A 25,527-nucleotide genomic window follows, 5' to 3' on the forward strand; every position below is an offset into this window, starting at 1 on the left:
GGTTATAATTAGGGGTGTGCTCCACTCCGATTCGGATCCCTGAATCGGGAGCGGAGCGACCCGATACGCCTCCACTAAGGGCGGATCTGAATCAGGTCGGGGGATCTGCGGATTGAGGCGAAGCGGATCGCTCCGCTGCGGATCGCTCTGCCTTGATCCGGAGCTCCGCTCGCAGATAAGTAGGGGGGAGGGGGGCTTACCTGCCTCTGTCGTGGTCCGGGTGCAGCTTCAACTGAGGCCCAGGCCTGCTTCCGGCTTGAGGCTTGGGCCTCAGTTGAAGCCGCTGCCAGACCGCAACGGAGGCAGGTAAGTTGGGGGGAGGGGGCTTACTTGGTGCCGCTGATGCCACTGTTCATGCGGTGGTGGCAGTGCCAGGTAAGTGGGGGGGGGGTTACCTGGCTCCACCGCCCCCCGCTGCTGCGGTCCGTGCAGCGGCAGACAGCAGAGCCAGGTAAGGGGGGAGGGGGATTTATTCACCCCCCCATTTTGTCCCTCCTTCCCCATTTACCTGCCTCCAAGTAAGTGTGGAAGGGGGGGCAAAATGGGGGGCGAATCTCGCTCCGACCCTCCGGATCTCACTCTAGATCTGGTTCCAGAGCGGGTTCGGGGAGAGTCAGCTCAGTCTGAAGCAGTTCGGGCCCAATGTGGAAGTTTCAGATCAGGCCCCGAAGCGGTTCGAGGGGCTGGTGCACAGCCCTAGTTATAATAAGGATGAACTTTGTACTGAAACAACCTATAATATGGAACAATGTCCCGGTCCTCCTAAATTACCTACCAGCTTCTTGTAAGTTAACACATGGTCAGTGCAGATGGATCTTCAGAGCCCTTATGACAGCCAAAGGACTTATATTATCACATTGGAAGGACAAATCCACACCTCCCATAATGCAATGGATCTTAATAACATTATCGACTTTTGAGCAGGTGTTATATAGACACAACTTGCAAGTGGATAAATACACAGATATCTGGTCTGATTTTCTTGAAAACTTTGTATAACTCTCCCCCTTCCCTTTTTTTTTTTAATGATTGAAAATGATAATTCTATATACACAATCTATGGGTTCCCCCGCCCCTGTTTTCACAATGTATTTTTTGTTCTGTTTGCTGATATTCACAATAAAAAAGAGGAAAAAAGAAAAGAAAAGAAAAAGCCAGATTTCCGAGATAGCGGATATCTTTCATATACCCATCGGGATTTACACAGGCATGTTTCTGAGCATGTTCCAATCCAACTGCAAAACACGCTTGGAAAAATTCACTATGGCAGCAGCCATGCTGTATTCCAAAACTTTGAATACAACCATGGATTTGAGATGCAAAAATCTCTCTCTCTCTCTCTCTCTCTCTCTCAGACACTAACCCCTGTACCCCTGCAAATGTGAGAGAGTGCATATAATTCACATGCCCCTATAGACCCTGGAACCAATTTATCCTAAAAACTCTCAGCCTCCGATCCATCATATTTTTAAAGTGAAATATATTCCAAAGAAGCATACCTCCAAAGGAGCCAAATTGGGATTTGCCATGCATTTGAAAGATTCCAATCTCCATGTTCAAAAGACAGCTACTCCACACAATACTGCAACAAACGAAATGCTACTTAATCGTGTGCGTGTGTTTTAAAAAAAGGTTTATTAAAAGCAACATGCTTGCTCGCCTTTATTTTCTGGAAAGGATTTGGAGTGTGTCCCTAAAGTTTGATAGGAGCTCTAGCATGGTCCACCGTTTTGCTGTCCCACACAACAGCAACATGAGACTCTGGACTATATTAGCCCCACCTACTTTCCACCTCACTCCATCTACCCACTCCAGAAAATTTCTGCAATTCAGGGCCTCTCTTGGCAGCTTTATAAGGGGCCCAAATGTCTCTCCAGCTTTTGTATATGCAGCTCATAAATAACCAAAATCCAGCATTAAATCCACAGAAAATCAATCCAGGCGCCCATCTCAATAGCTAATTCGTTACAGATATTGATGCCAGGGTTCAGCCCTCAGGAGAAACCCTTTCATCATCAGGGGAATTGCCGTCTTTGGAACTGCTCACATTCCCCTTGGAGACTTCGCAGCCCAACGATAAGTGTTTCAAAAATTAATTAGGGCCTGTGAATACATATTTTAAAAGGTAGTTGATGACATTTAATCTGATTTAAATGGTTTTGGCCTATGCCAATCAACGCAAGACAAAATGCGTTGTTTTTTGTCCCGTTTTAAAACAATAATGAGAAACGTCTTAGGAGATGCAAACTGTTTTTTTTACCCTCTTAATATTAAACACAATTTCTTTAAAAATCTGTAACTTGTTTGCTAAACCTAACCCTTCCTGGTCATTCTTCTTACTGTATTTTTTTTTTAAAATGAAACTTGCTTAAAGTTGCTCATTCTGCATGCCTCAGGAGGAGGAAGGAGAGTTTGTGAGGAATCTCCACAAGGCAAACTGTCACAGACAGAGGCTGAGCCACAGACAAGGTCAGATCCAGTCACTTGGCCAATGGGAGAAGCCACGTGACGAGGACAGCAGCCAGGAGGTGAAGATTCGGCTTCACGTCGCCCGATCCAAGGTTGTAAACTGCTGAAGCCTCTTTGCTTTGTCGATTCAAGAGCTGCTTGTTGGAAGGAATGTCGTCCGTGTCCAGATCGTACGCCAGCTCTAGAACAAAGGAAAGAGAGATGGGGACTTGGTTAGGGCGTGGAATTCGCAAGATGGAGGGATAATAAACACCAAAGGAAGGTTTAAAAGAGGGTTTGAGAAATTCATAGATGATGAGAGGTAGGGGATGTACAAATTTTGTTAAAGCAGTTCCGTCTGTGTTTCATGGACTATCGGGCGTCTTTCATTGCGTCATTGCCTCATTGACGGAATTGGGTTTTTCTTAGGCGTGAATGAGGATTTTTGTGGTACTTGCACAAATGCACATTAGCACCAACGCGAATTTGCGCAAAGCTCCCCGCAAAAGTAAAACCTAGTCCGCAACCCCCTGCGAAATCCACGACTTGGAAAAAGCTGGTTTCTCTGACCTAATGAAAGGTTTTCTACAGCTTTCCCCTACCTAGAACATTACAGATGTTTTGGACTACAGTTCCCATCAACCCTAACTAACTTCACCAATGAGGGATGATGGGAAATGTGGCCCTTCAGATGTTTTGACCTACATGTTGTCCCCCACCATGCCTGGGTCAGTTTTTAGGATTTGGGGGGGGTCATTCTTGTGACAGCAAGGAGAGAACAGCTGTAGCTCCATGGGGGTTGTAGTCCAACATAGGAATTGTAGTCCAATGCAGATGCAGCATCTTATGCTCCAGCACCCCCTTCTTTTAAGGAAGAGCATATCAGGGTGTGGAAAGGAAGGGAGGGGGACAGAGAGAGAGAGAGAGAAAGAGACAGAGAGAGAGAATCCAAATACCTTACAGAGTGTTCAAGCACTCTTCGCTGTCTCTCAACACCAGCCCAGTAAAAGAACCACAAAGCAGGATTCCTTGGAAGCCACATGCAAGAAACCAGTAGAGGCTGGTGGCTCCAATGTCACTGGGATGGTGAATCCACTCCGAGTTTCTGTCAGAACCAGTCAGAACTCTAAAGAAGTGCTTTGAGCAGGGGGTTGGACTCGATGGCCTTTTAGGCCCCTTCCAACTCTACTATTCTATGATTCTATGCTCCACATCTTGCAACAGCTCCTTTTTTAGAGTTCTATTTCTGATGGAAACCCGGAGCGAATTCACTGCTCTGCTGGCATTATAGCCCCAGCCCCCACTGCAAGTAACTCTCCCGTGTCACCAGGTTGCAACCTCCTCCACTGGAAGCAAACCTTCCAGTTCTCAATTAAAGCTTTGCATCCACCCCGCCGCCACCCCACCAACGCTTCCAGGCAGAAGCCCCAAACTGGCTCCATGGCTGTACCAGGCCAGCTATACGATCCAGAGGGTATTTTCGACAATCTGTGCTAATTATGTCCCCCAAACTCCACTTCTCTTGCACTCCAGCCTTGTCCTTTGTGCTTTAGATTAGATAATCCGTTTACAATAATAGACAATCATTAACTCAGCCGGCTGGCATTTCGGAGCAGTTTCCCCCCCCCCACCTTGCAAAAAGAAGGGAGGGGAGTGTCTTTTGCCCACTCCCTTGGTGGGTATCCCTTTTCTTTCTTTTTTTGGGGGGACTAAAAACTACCTTGCAGTCTTGTACACCTCCTGGGCTTTGAGGGGGGGCGGTGTTGTTGGGTTGTTTTTGCACTCGTAGTGCAGTACATGGGAAGACCTTCTGGCCATGCTGCAACATGCATCAGGAATGATGGTGACCAACAGCTGAAAACCCACAAATATGTGCTTTCCATGTCAACAAAGCGGGGAGGGGGGAGGCGGGAGAAGGGCGGGAGGAACATTCCACCGTGGAAACACAATTTGAAGTATGCCTCTCATCTTGGCTTGAGCCTTTCCAGGTAATCAGCCCCCGTTCCAGGCTGCCTTCATTTTTGGAAGCCTCTACAAGGACAGCTAAAGTCACACCAAAGCCAGAAAGAGAAGAGATTACTTTTGGAATTGAAAGAGTAGGTTGCGCATTGCAGCTGACGTCTATATAAATACATAGGCATATATGCGCACCCACAAAATAAACCTGGCAGATTTTGGCACGCCGGCACGTACTTTTTGCACTGAAAATATATCTGCGCCTGGCTACCTTCTCTGTTTCCTTCTTCTTCCCCGCCCCCTCCCATCGCCCCCAGTTTTCACTACCTTAAAAGGACAGTTCTCAATCAAACGGCAGGAGTCATACCTTGCAAGCAAAAGAAGAAAGACATCAAAGACTACAATGCAATGCTAGGCGGGCAGCTGGCCAGCCTCTGGAGAAGCTAGGAAAAAAGGATTATTGGATGCCAATGTCAGAGAATGCCCACACACTGCCAGGCATCTGGGCTCATGGAAGAAGATTCCAAGCGCCATCCGGCAGATGGCCTCAAGGTTGGACAAAATGTCCATGTGAGCGGCGTCTGGGCCTCTTCCGCAAATATGCCGCTGCCCCGAGCCTGTGCCATGGACACAGCTGGAAAAAAGGCCAGCTGAGTCCTTTCTGGATTTGCATCAGCAATTGTCCTGGGTGCTGAACCTCCATCAGCACCAAGGTCTGAGACCAAGCTACTTGAAGGACCGCCTTCACCTTAAAATAAAAGAGAGAGGCTCGTCTCACCTGCCCACCAGTGAGAGAAGTTAGGTGGGTCTCCACACAGGAGACAGCCTTTTCAGCAGCGGCCCCGCACCTGTAGAATGAACTCTCACCGGCAGTCCACCCTGCGCCATCCTAACAGGCTTTTAAGACGGCCTTAAAAATGATTTATTTTACGACGGCCTTCTCATAAATGAATACTGTTTTGCTGCTACTGCCCTTGTTGTTTTTATGGGTGGTTTTTACTGTTCGTTTTTTATTGTTTTTAACTGATATTTGACTGTTTGTGCTTTTCTCGCTTTTAATGTTTAGGCTGTTCTATGTATGGTTGTAAGCCGCTTTGGGAGGGCGTCTGCCTTGAAAGGCGGCTAAGAAATGCTTTAAATAAATAAATAAATAAATAAATAAATAAATAAATAAGTATCATGGGGTGGTAGGTGAGGGGTGGGGAGGAGGATGGATAGGTCTGCCAACAGATAGGGCAAAAAGGCCGGCACAAAACCAAGGAAGGTGTGCAATGGTGGACAAGGAAGGAGGAAGCCGTCATGGTCTGCTGAGCAGAGTTACTGAGTTTGAACCCAGTTTTGTTTAACCAGGAATGAAGCTGGTAGCCCTGAGTGCCATCCCTCTCAGCTTTCAACGGATCGCTGCATAAGGAAAAGGCCCATGGCTCAGTTGGCAAAGCCGCTGCTTGGCATGCAGAAAGTCCCAGGTTCAATTCCCGGCTTTTCCAGGTAGGCCTAGGAAAGAATCCTGCCTGAAACCCTGGAGAAGTAAAAAGAAGCCAAAGGCAAAGGTAGAACCAGGCAATCTTCAAAACGGAATATTTACAAAAGTTTATTTACAGTGCCTTGGCACTGTAAATAAACTTTTGTAAATATTCCGTTTTGAAGATTGCCTGGTTCTACCTTTGCCTTTGGCTTCTTTTTACTCCCCCACGGGGTTTTCCTTGCTTTTGCACTTGTAACCTTGGAGAGCCGCTGCTGCCAGTCAGTGTTGGCAACACTGGACTGAATGGAGCAAGGGTCTAACTCATCCTCACCCACTACAACACCTCTGCATCTCTGGACAAACTGGGGCTGTTCTATAGGGCACCATTCTCCTGTCCCACCCGGTGCACCTTCTCCCCCATATGCCATGGATTCTCGGCACTTATAACCCGAGTTGCGGTCAATTGGTTTTCAAAGCACCTCACAGTGTGATAAAACAAATGCAAGGACGCATCCAGTCTAGAAATGAAACCACGATAGGAACAACGGCCAATTCTGCAATCAATCAATTGAACCTAGGAAGCTGCCTCACGGAAGGTCAAAAGATTGATCCAACTTGCCCAGGGTTGTCTGCTCTGACTGAAAGTAGATTTCAGGAAGAGAAGGGTCTTTACTCTTCCCTATTTCTTATTCCTTTGAACTAGGAGATGCCGCAGATTGAACCTGCAACTTTTGCATGCAAAGAATGGTTCCATCAGTGAGCTATATGGCAAGAGATAAAGGGCTTCTCTACAGTGAAGCAAAACTCCCACATCCTTACCAGGGCTTCGTCTTCTGGAGTCTTTGCGGGATTATGATCATCACAATATACTGAGCAATTTAATGTACACAGCCAGTAGAGGGTGCTGCGATATTGCATGACTCTGGAAGTACACCACCTCTTGGAGGGCAGTTTATATGTATTACTGTGTTTTCAGTGATTTATCAAATGGCAGAATAAAGCTTAAAAATGACAGGAGAGGCACTGGAGGTTGACAACCTCATGAAAACGACCCGCAAACGTCCATGAGTGAACAACCACGAGTGCACAATAAAAAGCCTCGTGTAGAAATGGCCAAAGGCAAGTACAGAATAAAACAAATCTGCTGTTCACAGAAGGCTTGGGCAAGCTCACAGGTCTTCACCTGACACCTAAAAGTGCCGGATAGATCCTAGATTTCATACATCCCTTGTGCCTGGCTGCAAGGTGGCAGCTTTCCATGTTGCATTCGATTCCTGCAGCATGGCATGGCATGGGATGTATGTCTCCCCATGAATTCACTCACTCCTGCAGGAAGCCGTTCCATTCTCCGCTCGAGGAGTCCTCCCTGCTGAGGCAGCCTCCCTGCTTCCCTAACAGCAGGGCGTAAGCAGAGCCCCGCGCGCCAGTTGCAATTATCTTGCACGTCCAGTCGCATCACAACAGAGCATCACGGCACTCACGGAACCTCCCTGGCATTTTGCGGTTGTGCCTCTCCCTGGCTCCACTTTAAAGGGGTGCTTCCTTCCTCACACGCTGTGAGAAAGTGGAAAGAGCTTCTTCTCTCACCCAGAGGAGCCAAGAAGGGAGGGAGGGAGCCAGAGAAAGTCAACGAGAGACAAATTGCCCTTCCAGGAAGTTAAAGGCACAGGAGCAAAGACAGTTTAGAAGATGGCAACCAGAGGGATCTCTGGGGTCTGCAACTGGCCAACGAGACCACATCATGCCAGTCCTTTTCCAGCTTCATTGGCTGCCAGTCCAGGTCTGGGCCCGATTCAAAGTGCTGGTATTAACATTTAAAGCCCTAAACAGCTTGGGGCCAGGCTATCTGAAGGAACGCCTCCTCCCGTATGTACCTGCCCAGACCTTAAGATCATCTACAGGGGTCCTTCTCCGCGAGCCCCTGCCAAAGGAAGTGAGGCAGGTGGCTACTAGGAGGAGGGCCTTCTCTGCTGTGGCACCCTGGCTGCGGAATGAGCTCCCTAAGGAGGTTCGCCTGGCACCTACATGATATGCTTTTAGACGCCAGGTGAAGACCTTTTTATTCTCCCAGCATTTTAACAGTCTATAAATACATTTTACCTTGGTGGTTTAAATTTGTAATTTTGCATTGCTGCTGTTTTTATCTGGTTGAGCTTTTATATTGTATTTTATATTATGGTTTTATACTGTTGTTTTATACTTCGAATGTTTTTAATTTCTGTGAACTGCCCAGAGAACTCCGGCTATTGGGCGGTATAGAAATGTAATAAATAAATAAATAAATATATAAAATCAAGGATATTGTTGAGATGCGGAAGGCAAGCTGGGCCCCTCCAGGCACCAGAAACAACAGCAGCCATAGGTGTCAGCATTTGCTCTCCCTGGGGCGCCGGGGGGGGGGGGGAGGTGTCACTACAGCTGCTTGACTTCCTTCCACTGAAGAAAAGCCATTCCATTTTATCATCGAAAAGGGCAACTAAAATGATCAAGGGGCTGGAGCATCTCCCCCATGAGGGAAGGTTACAAGAGATGGATTGTTTAGTTTGGAGAAAAGGAGGCGAAGGGGAGACATGATAGAGGTGTACAGAATGAGGCCTGGTGTAGAGAATGTGGACAGGGAGACACTTTTCTCCTTCCCTCAACATACTAGAACCCAAAGCGGTCATCCCATGAAGCTGATGGGTGGGAGATTCAGGAAGCACTGGGCTCCACAATTCAAGAAGGACGCAGACAAGCTGGAGCGTGTTCAGAGGAGGGCAACCAGGATGATCAGGGGTCTGGAAACAAAGCCCTCTGAAGAGAGACTGAAAGAACTGGGCATGTTTAGCCTGGAGAAGAGGAGATTGAGGGGAGACATGATAGCACTCTTCAAATACTTAGAAGGTTGTCACACAGAGGAGGGCCAGGATCTCTTCTCGATCCTCCCAGAGTGCAGGACACGGAATAACGGGCTCAAATTAAAGGAAGCCAGATTCCAGCTGGACATCAGGAAAAACTTCCTGACTGTTAGAGCAGTGCGACAATGGAATCAGTTACCTAGGGAGGTTGTGGGCTCTCCCACACTAGAGGCCTTCAAGAGGCAGCTGGACAAGCATCTGTCAGGGATGCTTTAGGGTGGATTCCTGCATTAAGCAGGGGGTTGGACTCGATGGCCTTGTAGGCCCCTTCCAACTCTGCTATTCTATGGTTCTGTGATTCTATGATTCACACAGTGCAGAGCTAAACTACGGAACTCGCTTCCACAAAATGAGGTGATGGCCACCAATTTAGATGGCTTAAAAAGTGGGTTAGAGAAATTTCTTGTGGAGAAGGCTGTCAATGGCTCCTAGTCCTGATGGCTATGTGCTACCTCCAGTAGCAGAGGCAGTACGCTTATGCATACCAGTTGCTGGGGAACATGGGTGGGAGAGTGCTGTTGCAGTTGTGTTGCTTGTGTGTTCCTGGTCAATAGCTGGTTGGCCACTGTGTGAACAGAGTGACGGAGTAGCATGGCTGCCCTTATGTTCTTGACTTTCTTCCACCGAAGGAAAGCCAGTGCTATATGGGTGAAATTGAGCCTCAAAAGAAGCTAAATTAGGTCCATTTAGTGCTCTGTAGAGTTAATGCAGTCATTTTTACTTTGGTAAAAAAAAAAAGTGGTCTGCCCCCCACAGTGCTGTGCATAGGAGGTGCCTGGAGCGTAAAAACGCCCATCCCTGCATAGGCACGTGTCCCCCAGAGCAACAACTGTGTTTTGGGGAAAGAAAGAAGAAAAAATCAGCACTGCAGAGCCTCACACAAGAAAGGGGCTTTTGTGAGATCATCCCAGGGTCCCAGACTCGATCCCTCGCATCTCCAGCTTATTCGAGTCCAGTAGCAGAGAACGCCTTGTGAAAGACGTTATTCTGTCTGAGAAAACCCCGGAAAGGGTTGCCAATTCCAGGTTAGAAGGACCAATGGTCTCACTCAATCGAAGTCAGCTGCCTAGGTTTCTAGGCACGGACGGTGTCGTACATGGAATGCCCATCACGAAAAATTCAATTAATTAATTACATTACATTACATTACATTTCTATACCGCTCAACAGTCAAAGTTCTCTGCTTCCTCCAAGCCTGACAGCTAATTCAAAGGCACTCTTTTTTTAAAAAAAATCCCAGCCATAAAAACACCCCCCTCCTGAATCAGGGGATTATGGAAGCGACTGAGATTTATTTTCATTTAAAAAAAAAAGAAAGAAAAAGGAAACCACAGCCTGATTCGTCAAAGGTTCCCTGGAACCCAGCAGGACATGTCAAACTGTTTTGTCCGTATCAGGCTCCAGAGACAAACGCTGCTCTCTCCCTCTCTTGTGAACCCCTCGCCTGAGGACAAGATGTTCTCGGCCAATTACACTGTGCACCGTAGAAGACCCCCTGCTTCCTGCCCATGGCGGAGCTGGAACGTTGTGGGGAAAAGGAGGAGCTTCGTTGTGCCGGCCCTGTGGTGGGACTGCGGATGGGGGAGAAGAAGCAGCTTTGGAAAGCAGGCCTCGCTTTGCACAGCAGAAGCTTTGATTCCCTTCTCCGGGAACCGGCTGTGCTGTGATGTTCGTTGGGCTGACTCTTTCCTCGCCACTCGACACCCTCTTGAAGGGGCAACCCCGACAGAGATCGCCATGCTAACGAAAGACGTCGAGCATCTCTACGTTAAGGGGAAATCGTGTGGCTTACCCGGGGCTTTGTGCTTCCTGCTTCTTTGGTGCAGCTGTTATGGGCTGCATTACATGGGCAGAGAAGAGTCTGAATTAAATTCTTCCCCTCTCAGTGTGCTCTGTTCAGTTCCATTGAGACAGCACCACCTAGAGGCGGAAGATCCCACCTTTTCCTGAATATTACATTAAAAGCAGTTCTTTTAATAGCAGGAATTCCAAGGGATAGTAAGGGAGATCCTGGTCATTGACGACATCATGTAATAGACCTGAAAACTTCTGTGAGCATCCAATCACAAGTTCACGACGAGCACATCATCTTTTTGGATTTATTTGTGGGAGGGTCAGCGGGGCACCTTAGAGAGCTCCTTTAGAGTTCTGATTGAAACCCGGAGCGGATCCACCACCTCGCTGACTTCAGAGCCACCAGCTTCCACTGATTACTGATGTAAGCTAGACTTTTTATTGCTGTCATGTGTTGATTTTATTGATATATGCTGCTTTTATTGTACAGTACCTTTTCGTGCACACTGCCTCAGAAGGGCTTCTGCCCTGAAAGGCACCCCGTAAATATTTGAAATAAAACAAATAAAAAATTCCTGAAACAGAGGCCTGTCATCCTGATCTGACAGCTGCTACCTATTCAGCACCTTGTTGATTCTGGCTCCACCTGTCTTGAAAACATCTGGGCCTCAGGATTGGGGCAGTTATCAATGGACAGCCAGGGCCAGGATAGGGCCACCTGAATCTCACCCTGGAGAGCAGGTGCAACCTGACATCCTTCAGGTATGTTGAGATTAAAAAACCCATCCTCCCCAGTCAGCGAAGCCATTGGTAGTTGGGGATGATGGGAGGTGTTGTCCAACACACCTGAAGAGCTCCCGGTTGGAAAAGGTTGGCATAGGGTGTGAGTGCAGGTATTTACAATTTGAACACAAGAAGCTGTCTAAAACCAGAGCAGGTCATTGGGTCACCTAGCTCAGTAGTCTCTACATTACCGGTTCTCAAACTTTTCTCCCCCCCCCCACCATGAACCACTTGAAAATGATTGGGAGGCCATCAGACAGGTTTTTATTCCACAAATCAAAGTGCACGCATAGCATTCTTTAGCGCCAGCACTGTCGTAAAAAAACCCAACCCCAGTACCGTTTTATGGAAGCCATGGGCCCCAAGCCAGGGCCTCATTAGCTCTGCAGAAATCCAAAACAGCCTGGATTTCCGTCACCAGAAAATAATAAACCAAACAATAAATCCTCAACTGTCCTGCAAATGTTCCATGGGCTACATCAACAGAGCTGGCCGACTACCAGTGGTTCACAGAACACAATTTGAGAACCTCTGGTCTACGCCACCAGCCTTCGAAGGATGGACTGGGACCAGCTACCGTAGGGCTGGGAGGTGTGTGGTTCTCCACATGTTGTTAGGGTGCAACTCCCATCAGCCCTAGCCAGCATAACAAATACTGAGAGGGGATGGGAGTTGTAGTCCAACAACATAAGAAGAGACCTGCTGGAGCAGACCCAGGGTCCATCTAGGCTAGTCACACAGTGGACAACCATCTGTCCTGCCTGCAGGACATGAGAGCAACCACACCCTCCCGCCCATGGTCCCCAGCAACTCATGTACCTAGGCATACTGCCTCTGATACTGGAGGTAGCATGTAGCATATAGCCACCAGAATGAGTAGCCATTGACAGCCTTCTCCTCCAATTAAAAATGAACAACTAGGACCCAATAGAAAAACCTAACCTTAAAAAGCCCCATCGAATGCCTAGGAGTAGAGAAAAGACTTAACCTGGTGCTGAAAAGATGACAAAGTTGGTGCCAGGTGGCACTCACAGGGGAAAGCCCTTCACAAGTAGGGGAACCACCACCAAGAAGGCCCTCTCCCTTGTTACCATCCACTGAACCTCCCAACCTCCAGATATCTGGAAAACTGCTGAATCCACATCATAAGAACATAAGAAGAGCCCTGATGCTGGATCAGACCAAGGGTCCATCTAGTCCAGCACTCTGTTCACACAGTGGCCAACCAGGGACCAACAAAGCAGGACATGGTGCAACAGCACCCTCCCACCCATGTTCCCCAGCAACTGGTGCACACAGGCTTACTGCCTCAAATACTGGAGATATCACACAACCATCAGGATTAGTAGCCACTGATAACCTTCTCCTCCAGGAATTTATCCAACCCACTTTTAAAGCCATCCAGATTGGTGGCCATCACTACAACTTGTGCTAGTGAGTTCCATAATTTAACTATGCACCATGTGAAGAAGTGCTTCTTTTTATTTGTCCTGGATCTCCCACCAATCAGCTTCAGGGGATGCCCCCACTGGGTTCTAGTATTTTGAGAGAGGGAGGAAAATGTCTCCCTATCCACTTTCTCCACACCATGCAGAATTTTGGACACCTCCATCATGTCTCCCCTTAGCCTCCTTTTTTCCAAGCTAAACAATCCCAGTTGTTGTAACCTTCCCTCACAGGGGAGATGCTCCAGGCCCTTGATCATTTTAGTTGTCCTTTTCTGCACTTTTTCCACCTCTATAATATCCTTTTTTAGGTGTGGTGACCAGAATTGTACACCGTATTCTAAGTGTGGTCGCACCCTAGATTCATATAAGGGCAGTACGATACTGGCCGTTTTATTCTCAATTCCTTTTGTTATAATGCCTAAGATGGAGTTTGCCTTCTTTACAGCAGCCACACACTGGGTGGACATTTTCCTCCAGCTGTCCACCACAGTGTAGGTCCGCCTGGCGCCTACACTGTACTCCTTTCGTCACCAGCTGAAGACCTTTTTAGTCACTCAGTATTTTAACACTTAATTTTAACTTAAATTTAAATTACACTGTTTTAACTCTGTATTTTAACCTTATATCAATTTTGCTGCGTGGTTTTATCCTGGTTGTGCTTTTCATACTGTATTTTGCATTTGTGTTTTTAACCTGTTGGTTGTTTTAGGATGGTTTTGATTTTTGTGAATGGCCCAGGGAGCTTCGGCTATTGGGCGGTATAAAAATGTAATAAATAAATAAATAAATAAATAAATAAATAAATCCCAAGATCCCTGCCTTAAATGGTATCTGGGCAGCATGCCTAGAATTTGGTCCCAGTTATTGCGGCAGTACAGCAACTCCAGCTTTTCTACTGCATCTTTGACGGAAATATTGTTCCATTGTCTAGGCACCTGCAGAAGACCATGCCTTCAGGTTGTCTGCAGATGTTGCATATCCCTACTTGCATTCATGCCTGGAGAGGTCTTCGAGCCCTGGACGTGCAGGAACCAAGGCAGCCTCAGAAAAACAAGGCACTTTTCGTATCCCAGAGTCCTTGACTGGGATATGTCAGTACCATCTTTTTTAATTCTGATCTGCCCAGAAAGCCTCGGCTATTGGGCAGTATAAACACGTAACAAATAAAATAAAATAAAGATGCAAATCTTAAAAACAAAACAAAACTAGACTCACCTTAACTGAAGCATATATTTTGGGAACTTTCACAGACACACACACACACGTGTGTTTTTAAAACACCAATTTTTAAAGCGGCAAAAAGTCAGAATCTTGTCTGTTCTAATTAAGGCCTACATAAAACTGAATCAATAAAGTGACCTACTTGGGTTTCTAATACAGCCGATTTTTAAAAGTTCATCAGGGTGTCTGCCTTTCCCCAATGCTCTTTCTCTTTCTCTCTCTCTCTTTTAAAAAATAGACTCACCTTAACTGAAGCAGACATTGAGATTGTAATTATGGGAACGTCTCTTGGGGTAGATTTGTACGCCCAGCCCGATCAGCTTGAATTACTGAAATTAGCAAGGCTAATTTTAATGTCACCATTCAGAAGGGCTCACGATTTGGAATTTCTTAATGGCCTTTCGGAAAAGAAGCCTTTATGCACGGTACAATCTCGGCTTCATTCTTACCTAAATTCCTTCTCTCAGGTCCTGTGAATGCCCTTGTTTTGTAGCCAACACAAACTTTGTCCAGTAAAATAATGTAAGGGACTGGCAATGAAAAGAGATTAGCTGTTCCTTTGCTCCTGTTATTTTAAAGCAGAAATAACTTTGGTTTCTCCCGATTCGGAGACAAAGCCCCGAAATGCAAAGTATGCTCAGCTCCTCAGCTCCCCATGAAAGGGCGTCCAAATATTCGCTAGTGCAAGTAATGGACTTATTAGAGGGATGAAAAGGCAGACTTTTCAGAGAGAGAGCCCAGACGCTTTAGTCCTGTCATATCAATGATCTTGCTTCAGAATTTCATTCTGTTTACATTTCTTCTCCTCCCTTTAAAAATATCCCCGCCGCCTCCAGCAGCATTAAAAGACTGACACTAGTAAAATGCTCATTTATGTATGTTAATGCGCAAGGTGCCAGGGCATTGTGGAACCTCAACTGAGGAGGAGGGGGGAGGGGAGGGGAGGGGAGGGGAGGGAGGAATCAGCTTCACAAAAGAGGAAGAGCGGGGCGCTCATGTAACAGTTTCAGAAAGTGCATTCCACTTCAGAAACAGCCGATATGAACATTCGTTTTGCACCCCCTTATGAAAAAAGTAGCACATTTAAAGGAGCGAGGGGTGGGGGGGAGAAAGGCACCGACACACAACTGGTGGTTGTGTTAGAACTATGAGGCAGGACGCACTACCAGGAAGTCCCCCTAAGCAAGCCCCTTGGAACAAAAGGGAACTACATAAGGACATGGGGCCTGTGAGGGCCGGCTTTCCCATGAGGCGGAGTGAGGCGGCTGCCTCAGGCGGCAAATGTTGGGTGGATGCAGAGGGGTCAGCTGCGGCAGCCTCATGGCCATTTGAGTGGTGTGCTCCTGGCAGACTGCCCTGAATCCCCTAAGCTAAGCTGCTGCTTTCTGGTGAAGTGAAGGACGTTTCTCTGTCGCCAGCACTGGAATAGGATTCAAGTTGGCTTCTGTGGGTGGAAGAGAGGGACGCCATCTTGCCCTTTGCCTCAGGTAGCATAGTGTCTTGGGCCAGCCCTGAGACTTGCACATGAGGAAATTCTGTTTATTTGAATTGGGGCAGGGGGTGGAGAAGAGGACTTCATTGGGCTCCTCCCTCCTGAGTGGGTCCAACTATTTTCTGCCCACTCACTGGCTCCTCCTCCTCCTCCTCTGGGCTCAAAGGACACCACCACCTGGATGGAGAAAAGCAAGGTGCCATTCTTCCTGCTTGCTGCTCCTATCACTGCTCATTCGCTCAGGAAGGAGAGGTGAAGAAGTAGCCATGATGGGCAGAAGAGCATCAGGGGTTGGCCAGCGGGGGACTGTTGGGCTATGGGTGCCCAATCATTCCAACTTCTGATGCCACCTCTGGGCATGACCTCAAAAGCTTCCCCTCCGCAAACCCCATTGATACCGGGGGGTGGGGGGAATCAATCACAACAGCCCTGAGTGCAATGTAGGTGTTGGGACCAGGCCTGTTCCCCTAAGGTTGGCGGAAGGAGTTCCTGGCGATCAATCGGAATCAGATTCTGAAGCAGAAGAGACAGCACCAGAAATGTACCGGGGATGAACCTTCGCCAGACCTTGTCACTGAAAGCATTAACAACACACAGACTGTGGGAAATCAGTATTCTTCAGGGGGGGAGGGCACTTCAGAGCTGGCTGATCCTAGAGTCTGCCGCAGACTCAAACAGGCAGAACTAAAGGAAGGCGAGAGAAGGTCGGCCTGGCTAGCTTCTCGCCAAAGGCTTCTTCAGAACCAGCCTCTTTGAAGTTAAAGCGTTCTGGGGAAAGGCTTTCCCTTTTCTTGAAAGGACAATTCTCTCGCTTAGTTTGCCTAGTTTTGCCTAGAGGAAAGTTCCTAGAGGTTAGACTCTCTTCAGGTGGGAAGAGATGTTTATTGCCTGAATAAAGCTTTGTGGATTAAGTGGCAGACCTCTTCATCGTCTCACAATAATGTGGGAGGTTTGGGGAAATGCGACGATGGGAGGCAAGCAGCCAGGGCGTCTTTGAAATCTGCAGACTTGGGTCTCCATGGACATTCAAGACAGAATTGCACAGGCCCTCGCAGCCAGGGGTAGGAGGAGGCTTAGTATCCAACATGGAAGCCGCATGCTGGGGGGAAGAGTTTGCACTAGCCACAGCAGAAGGGAATGGAATGGAGGCAGGTGACGGAACAACGTATCAGGGTTCTAGCTCAGCGCCTGCTGTCATGCCAGCCAAACCTTCTACTTGCAGTGCTCAAAAAATGCCCTCTGCCCTCTGCAATGTAAAGTGGCACAGGGCGTTCTACCACTTTCTCCTTCCGAACATGGAAATGGATCCTCAGACATGTGCTGGGAAAGAGGGCCAGGTGAGCATGAGAAGGTGGGGAGGGAAGATTCCCTAGAGGGACCATGTGGGATGGAGGACCAGGCCCCTGTATCTTTAACAGTCATACAGAAAAGGGAATTTCAGCAAGTGTCGTTTCTATGCATGCAGCACCTGGTGGAACTCCCTCTTCGTCACAACAGTCAAAGCTGCAGGAGCCCTGCCCTTTTGACCAGGTGCAAAAAGGGAGCAGGGCTCCTGCAGGTTTAACTGTGGCGATGAAGAGGGAAGCCTCTCCTAAGGTTTCGTGACTGGCAGCAAGAGCTTTGAACTAAAGCATGGTTTTGCCTTTTCGGCCCCGCAGACCGTCGCCTCTGGCTCTGCCTACCACTGGAATGAAATCTGAAAGGGGTTCAACATCCTTGGTCTACGCCAAGAGCAGAACGGGACCGACAGCGTCTCAAAACTTGGAGAGGATGAACGAAGCAGCTTGGAAGGTGTGGAGGGGGCGGCGGGGTGGGGTGGGGGTGGAACCTGTGCATAGAGACGTCAAATGGCAGAAAGAAATTCAACCGAGAAAACTGAAGTCAGCCACCTCCTTTGGGAGGAAAGCCGGATCATGTTCCGAATGGCCAGGGAGTTGCTATTTGAAACAAGACGCAGGCATTTTTGTCTCTCTCCCATGAAACACCTGGGCCTGCTGAGATCCTGGCCAGCTGTGCTTATTCAACCTGCTCCCCCAAGGGGAGATGCCGGATCAAAACTTCAAATACTTCAAAGGTTGTCACACAGAGGAGGGCCAGGATCTCTTCTCGATCCTCCCACAGTGCAGGACACGGAATAACGGGTTCAAGTTAAAGGAAGCCAGATTCCAGCTGGACATCAGGAAAAACTTCCTGACTGTTAGAGCAGTACGACAATGGAATCAGTTACCTAGGGAGGTTGTGGGCTCTCCCACACTAGAGGCCTTCAAGAGGCAGCTGGACAACCATCTGTCGGGGATGCTTTAGGGTGGGTTCCTGCATTGAGCAGGGGGTTGGACTCGATGGCCTTGTAGGCCCCTTCCAACTCTGCTATTCTATGATTCTATGATTCTAAAAATAAATAGGGATGTTTTGAGCTTATTACGCTCACGTTTCAAAATGAGGCGGAGCGGAATCAGGCACTAGTTGGACCGGCCCGGCCAATGAACTGATTTTAGTGTAAGACATCTTCGTAGGCCTGTCATAGACCAACCATAAGCATCCAAGGAAGCCAGGGTGCCCTGGAACACAAGATCCAAATGCAACGGTAAGCCAGAATTCCAGAGCATCCCGGTTTATGAAAAGGCGTTCATTCATTCGCACTTGGCTCATGCCACCAGCGGGAGCAACCAATCTGAAGCAGGAATGAAAAGCCCAGACTTCCTCAACCTAGTGCCCTCCAGAAGGTTTGGACTACAACTCCCACCATATCCAGGCAGCACGGCTTAGTATGTCATCCGAATCTGGGCTCCTGGCTTGTGACTCCTAAACAGGCCAGGACTCTTAAAGCAAGAGCAAAACCTGGTTTACAAACCAGGAGCCCTGGTTTGGATGTCCTGCTAAGCTTCTGGGTTAATTTAGCTTGCTCCCACTGCACAGCCACTGAAGGCAACTTGCTAGGATCATGTATGAGGCTTGGAAGAACTGGTGGTTTCCCAGATTAGGGGAATGACCAGAAGAGGCTAGAAGGACATTGGAGAGCTCCTTTAGAGTTCCAACTGGTTCTGACCGAAACGCGGAGCAGATTCACCGGCCACCGACATTGGAGCCACCAGCCTCTACCAGGAATGACATCTATCCCAGTGGCATGGAGGCCAGCGAAGTCTTGCATCATTTTCCAGGTTTCGGATTCTTTTCTCGTCACTCCTCTGACTTTGTGGTATTCCCCAAGTGCACAGAGGCCATCTGTGAAGGCCGCGGACAACGCAAGAGATTTGTGATCCAAGGCTGCTTTTGTTTCTCAGCCGGAACGTTTTTGGAAGAATAATCCTGGGTTCTGGCGGGGTGGGGAGAGGAAGGGGACCGCCTGCCACCAGAATTAGTTCGCTATTTAAACCCAAAACACACGCACAACGCTATCTCCGCTCCTGGCTGTTCCCAGCATCTGGCTGGGGCATGTGCTTCTGGCCCGTTGGCCGCTCAACACTTCTGCCCATCTGTTTGCTGGTCAGCACTGCTTCTCCTCAGAGGCTGTGGGAACCATTTGCTCAGGCCCGAAGGCCAGGCGCTGACAAGTTCACAGGCTTCTCCGAACGCGTGATCTCAGCGTTGGAAAATAAAAAAGCACTTCTCCTGTATTACTTACTCACGATTACATTTATCTCCCTTTTTCCTCTGGCAAGGAAACCAGTGATCCTCCTCCTCCTCCTCCTCTCTGTTTTAGATTCACAACAACCCTGTGAGGTGGATTAGGCTGAGAGTCAGTGACAGGCCCAAAATCACCCATTGAGCTTCATGGTGAAATGGAGGATGAGAACCCCGATCTCCTGAGTCCCAGTGCAACACGCTGTGGCGTCCTCCAAAGGGTCACACTGAACAGAAGGAGGTGTTCATTTTCCCCATCAAGTACACCAGTCAAGGAAAGCGGATGGCAGGGGACGAGTGCGCAGGGCCGCATCCCCACCTAAGTTGGGAGAAGGCTTTGGGTAAAAGCAGCTGACTCCTCAGCTAGTGTCAAGCAATCGAGAAGTTAGGGGCAGAGGCCCAGCTGCTTCACCCCTAGGGTTGCTGGGGGATGAAGCCCAAAACATCTGGAAATCTAGGGATGGGGGAATGAACGATCTTTGATATTGCTAGGATTCTCCAAATGTCATTTCTCCACTCGGCTCATGCCCGATCCCTACTCAAGTTGGCAAATCAGCAGTGAGCGAACGTGAATTTTGTGCAAATTTCCCCAACTTTGCGCAATTTTTTGTAATTTACGCAACTTTCCTCCATAGGCTAAACTGGGGCTTTCAGTCTGCAGGGGGAAACTGCACAACTGAAGAAATTTGCGCAAAATCGAACCGGGAAAGTTGTGCAAATCAAACGTGACCACACGTTTGGGAATCTGCAGGCTTCGAAGAGGGCGTGCTCGCATGTTTTGCGAGCAAAACCAAAATTCACATTCATGCCTACTTTCCATCCACCAATCCTTTAGGGCAACTTTCTCCAGTCTGGTGCCCTCTAGATATGTTGGACTACAACTTCCATCACTCCTGACCAGCATAGCCACACAGGCTAGGAGTCATGGGAGTTGCAGTCTAACACATCTGGAGAGTACCAGGATGGGAAAAGCTGGGTTAGGAAGCACAGAATCCCTCTGACTGTAAGCTAGGAGTTTCATGTAACAAGTAGAAGGTGGGGGAAGCAACTTTAAGAGAGTGAACAGATGGCAGAAGTGCACCTGAGGCTGCATAGGGAGAAACACAAAATTGGCTATGGGGGAGCGGGGGGAGGGAAGTAGGGAAAGGATATTACTGATATCCCGATAACAAGCCCCAAGTCCCACTGGACAATTTCAGTGGTGTAGCAAATAGGAACAGGAAGGACTCCCCTCCCCACGCCAAACTTAGTAACAGCTGTTTGAAAGGGCGAGTTCCTAGAGCAGGAAGCACCTTTCAGAATCCTCAGGACACCTTCAGTCCCAAAATAGCTGCAGCCAACGAGCGAGAAGCTTTGTAGGAGGAGGTGCCCGTGAGCCGGACAAAGGATAGGCTGAGACAAGATGGCGGACCGCCGCCAATGACCTCATTTCTTGTCTCACGGCGTCAGGGACGCCAGCTGTAGGGAGCCCCAAATGGGAGTCCTTGTGGAAAGCAGGATGGAACTTGTTTACTTACTAGACTTCTATCCGGCCCTTTCTCCTCCAAGGAACTCCGGCTGCCCCGCGTGGCTTCGTCTCCCCACCCCCAATTTATCCTTCCAGAGGCCCTGTGTGGTAGATGAGGTGGAAGGAGAGCAACTGGCCCAACAGCATCTGGCAAACGTTACGGCTGACTGAGGATTTGAACCCGGGTCTGCAGTGCTCCAGATACTAAGGCCAGTGGACACTGGTGGCTGTGATGTCAGTGGAGTGGTGAATCCGCTCCGGGGTTCAGTCAGAACCAACTCTAAAAGGGACAAAGCACTCCTTTAGAATTCTGTCTGGTTCTGACTGAAAGCCGGAGTGGATTCAATGCCCCACTAACATCACAGCCACCAGCCTCCACTGGAGAAAAATGAAAACAAATTATAAATTACCTCCCCGTCGCTCTCTCTCTCAGCTTTGTGACTTCCAGCCGAGTCACAACAGCACGTATTCAAAAGGTGACCAGAAAACGCTTGGAGCTTCTTCCCCCGGCCCCACGGAACAAAAGTGAGGGCAGAACCTGCTTCAAGAAAGCCAATTCCCTGGTTTCCAGGTGGAATCACTTTGCATCTTTGTGTGTCTCTGTGGACACAATTGTTGCTGCCACCCTGGCCTTTAAAAAAGAAAGAAAGAAAGAGGGGAAAGCAGCAGAGCCCACATAGCCGGCATTTTTCAAATTGCAGCCACTTTTGTAGAACATGGCACTGAGATAACAAGTTGGAGGAGGTGTATCGAGCCTCCAAACATTATTCTGCTGCTGGAAAGATGTCCCTGAAGCTTTAGGGGACTGTGCCTGCCCATCAGACCAATAGCCAAAGGTCTAAAGTTCACACACCCATTTTCATAGAATCATAGAATAGCAGAGTTGGAAGGGGCCTACAAGGCCATCGAGTCCAACCCCCTGCTCAATGCAGGAATCCACCCTAAAGCATCCCTGACAGACGGCTCTCCAGCTGCCTCTTGAATGTCTCTAGTTTGGGAGGCCACAACCTCACCAGGTAACTGATTCCATTGTCGTACTGCTCTAACAGTCAGGAAGTTTTTCCTGATGTCCAGCTGGAATCTGGCTTCCTTTAACTTGAGCCCGTTATTCCGTGTCCTGCACTCTGGGAGGATCGAGAAGAGATCCTGGCCCTCTTCTGTGTGACAACCTTTTAAGTATTTTCGTGAGAGCCTGCTTACAGCACACTAATAGGATAAACGAGTTCTTCTCAAGCCGGACTGTGCTGCTCTCAGGGCACCCCAACTTCTGAAACTGGAAACCTACAGGTTATGATTTTAAAACCTTGCATTTTAAGCGATTGGCAGGGATTTTGCATCTTTTCAACGGATTCTAATTTTTGTTTTGTTTTGCTTTTTGCAGCTGCTGGGTAATGTGAACCCAGCTCCCTGCGTCTTGGGGCTTTTCTACCAGAGGCTTTTAACTGGCATCTTTACCGAGGCTTCTGCTTTCAGATTCTTTGCAGGATTAAAATTAGTTTCTTTACATATGTGTGCCCCCCCCTTGCTGGGGTTTTCTTTCTCTGCCTTTCTATATGTTTCATTATGCAACCACTAGATGGCGGCGTGGTATAGCGGGATTGCACAATTGCACAAGACACCCACTCCACCACTTCTAAATAATACCACACTTTCCTGGATTGAAGAAAAGACAGGGAAATGGTTGCAAAGGGTGGGAGAGGCCCTGGAGGATGACGACATTGTGTAAAGGACTCGCGAACTACTGTGAGTGAGCAATCACAAGCGAATAGCAAAAGCCTTGTGTCAAAAGGCTTGTTTATTGTTGCCATTCATCAGTAAAGCACACCTCAGATTCAAAATGGATCCTAGGGAACTCCAGGGTTCCTTAAAAGCTTTTCTGGGATTCTTCAGTGAAAAGATCAGATATGATGGGGTGCAAATGGTAATTTGCGCTGCATTCTCAACCACCATTTGCACCTTGCTCCAAGAAGTGGAGCTCAGAATTCTATGAAAAAGTGGATTCCCCCGTAGGCCAGAGGACCGTCTTAAACCAGGAGTGGGGGGAAATATCTCAGGATCTCCTGGTAGATCTCTGGGTGATTTGGAGAAGATCAGCAAGGGTTTCTGACTTCTTCCGCCTAAATTATGCTGCTGAAATGGAGAACATTTGGAGTAAGCTGGAGCAGACTTGTGTGCGACAGAACTGTGAAGTCAGTTCAGTTCCGATCCTGGGTACAAATTTCTGGCCTCAGAATATGTTCAGGGACACCCTGCTCTTTAATTCTAAGTGTAAGTGGCTCTGCTTGGTGGATATTCTGGAAGAAAAGAAAATAGATCTGAAGACTTAGCTAGACCCACCTTTTAATCCACGACGGAGGAGGGAAGATCCAATGATGGATTATCGCGAGATCCCTCCTGCATTTAGACATGAGGCATGATGACATCAGGAGGAGAGGCGTTGCACCTGCCATATTTTTTTAAAGCAACAGGAGCGCTCAAGCACTGAAACGTAAGTTGTAGTTTTTTAAAAATTAATTTCCCCATTCCCCCACCCTACCCCCGATGGGCGCAGCTCCCGGCTCCATGCGAGGAATCGAGCGGAGCCGGGTCAACCCAGGACAATGAGCCACACGTTCCACAGTCTCGGGCTCAGGCCGAGACCATGGAAAAACCAGGCCCAAAGTGGTGGGCTCTATCCCGGGGCAAGGGAGGAATCATCCCTCCCTGATCCTGGGATCCCTTTGAGCGTCATGTGGATGCACAGGGATGATCCCAGGGTTCACCCCGGGATAAAGCCCTGTCTAGCTAAGGCCTGAGAAACCTGAAATTGCCCCAAGAGACAGGTTTCTTAGAATCCTTCACGAAGGATTGCATGATCAGCAAAGAGGGCCTTTTGTAGGGATTGGGTACCCAGCGCCTGGTTCAGACAACACGGCAACCCATGGGCGTGGGTAATTAGGTAAATGCTGGTCACGCGGGTTGGAGGAAGCAACACATCCTGGGTTGTTGCCCCCACTGATTGTGGGAACCCAGCCTCAGGGTTGCTGTCTTGGAAGAGAAATCAATGTGGGGTGAGGTCCCATAACACACAGCCACAGCACACACAGACACAAATTAAATCCAGGTAAAATTGCAAGTACATCTCCAAGAGACACTGGTATTTGATAAACTGATCCCATTTTTGCTAACTGCGCACAGAAAAAATCAAATGCTCTGCCTTCAGATCCTTCCATTTTAAAATATGTGGCACAATAACAACAAAAAGAGAAATGAACAGAGTTGCAACTCAAATTACAATTAGGGGCTCAGCCAACTGAGACCAGAGAGAGAGAGAGAGAGAGAGAGAGAATTCTCCTTTCTTTCTTCCAATAAACCTGAATATTGACAAAGAATTCTCGATTTCCAACAGAGTTCTCTTTTGAAGAAGAAGAAGAACAAGAAGAACAAGAAAAGGAGAGAACAGACATTTTAGCAAATGCACAAACACCTCCACAATACTAGCACCGCTGCAATATTTTAAGCTGGCACGATGCCCGTTCTCACGGAAAGTTTATCCCCTTGGCCAGTATTAGAGAGGAATTAATGTCTTGTAAAACAGCATGCTCTTTCAACCATTGTTTCATTCAAATATTGAACCATTAAGATCCCAAAATAAATAAAGACTCTTGGCTAACGTAACCCTAAATTCAGCAGTTGAAAGAGGCACAGAAAAAGTTCATTTGTTCCTTTGGCAGCTGCAATTCTGGATTCAGTCACCTGCCACTTCTCCTACCAGTGCTGTTTCAGGGGTGGGAAAGCCCATTTGTTGGGGAGCACTAACCCGGGCTTACAAATCGCTACTCAGCTAGTTACCTCTGGTGAGCTGAGAATTGCTGCCAGGCGACCAAACAAGGAAGTTCCACAAGTGGAGCCAGCTGATGAACAAAAGCTGTGTGCCTTGCCTTCTGCAGCTGCTGTATTGAGTCCTGACAGGGTCTCTCAGCTAGAGGGAAAGGTGGGGTGGCGTACCTTGGAGAGCAACACTGAGGGAGGCGAATTCCTTTATGCTCTGCTTGCAGGATTCCCAGAGGGATCAGTTTGATCATGGTGAGGACCAAGGTGCTGGACTTGATGACCCTCTAGTTGATCCAGCAGGGCTCTTGTGATCTTAAAGAAGCTTTGTTACAATGCTCTGTTCTCTCTTTTATTCTTTTTTTAGGCCAAAAATGATTAACATCGGTAGGCTTGCACTGACAATAAAAGTTGGTGTGGACTAGTAACTTGCATGGACATATTAGAAAGACTTCACTAACCTACCCTCACCCTCTACCACCACCTCTAGGGTTACAGAAGTGCTTTGGATATATTAAGGCAATCAGAAAGTCGCTGAGTCCTGGTAGTGGAGAAGCCATTTACCTTGAACGAGGGGATCCGGGGTTCAAATTCCTCTTCAGCTGTGAAACTCATTGGATGACCTTGAATCAGTCACGAAGCCACCTTGAAGAGTTGTTGAGAGGACTGAGTGGATAGCCACCAATTCTGCCTTTCCTGACCACACACACACACACACACACACACACACACGGTAAGGACTTTTTAAAAGGCAGTACTCCATTGGTGTGAATGGGGTTTTTATTCATAGAATCATAGAATCATAGAATAGCAGAGTTGAAAGGGGCCTACAAGGCCATCGAGTCCAACTCCCTGCTCAAGGCAGGAATCCACCCTAAAGCATCCCTGACAGATGCTTGTCCAGCTGCCTCTTGAAGGCCTCTCGTGTGGGAGAGCCCACAACCTCACCAGGCAATTCTCCTTTTAGTTCCCCTGGAGGGCGGGGGGTAGTCAAATCTGGGGAAAGAAGTGGCTAAGTGGGAAGGTTTAAGCCTCCGCAACCCACGTACCATCTTCCTGATCCGGATCAGGGCCCTGCATACTTC

At 48.1% G+C, this 25,527-nt stretch overlaps 1 protein-coding gene across 1 annotated transcript in view; it reads right to left on the minus strand.

Annotated features, from left to right (window-relative positions):
• Positions 1-1,665: 1,665 nt before the first annotated feature.
• GPC3 (glypican 3) overlaps positions 1,666-25,527 on the minus strand; it is a 213,656-nt gene continuing 189,794 nt past the window's right edge. The window contains exon 8 of the mRNA XM_063142083.1: positions 1,666-2,650. Within this exon, the coding sequence (XP_062998153.1) occupies positions 2,481-2,650 (170 nt within the window). The 3' untranslated portion in view covers positions 1,666-2,480. The remainder of the gene's footprint in view (positions 2,651-25,527) is intronic.

The sequence above is a fragment of the Elgaria multicarinata genome, chromosome 15 (genome assembly GCF_023053635.1).
Source record: "Elgaria multicarinata webbii isolate HBS135686 ecotype San Diego chromosome 15, rElgMul1.1.pri, whole genome shotgun sequence".
Taxonomy (NCBI): Eukaryota; Metazoa; Chordata; class Lepidosauria; order Squamata; family Anguidae; genus Elgaria; species Elgaria multicarinata.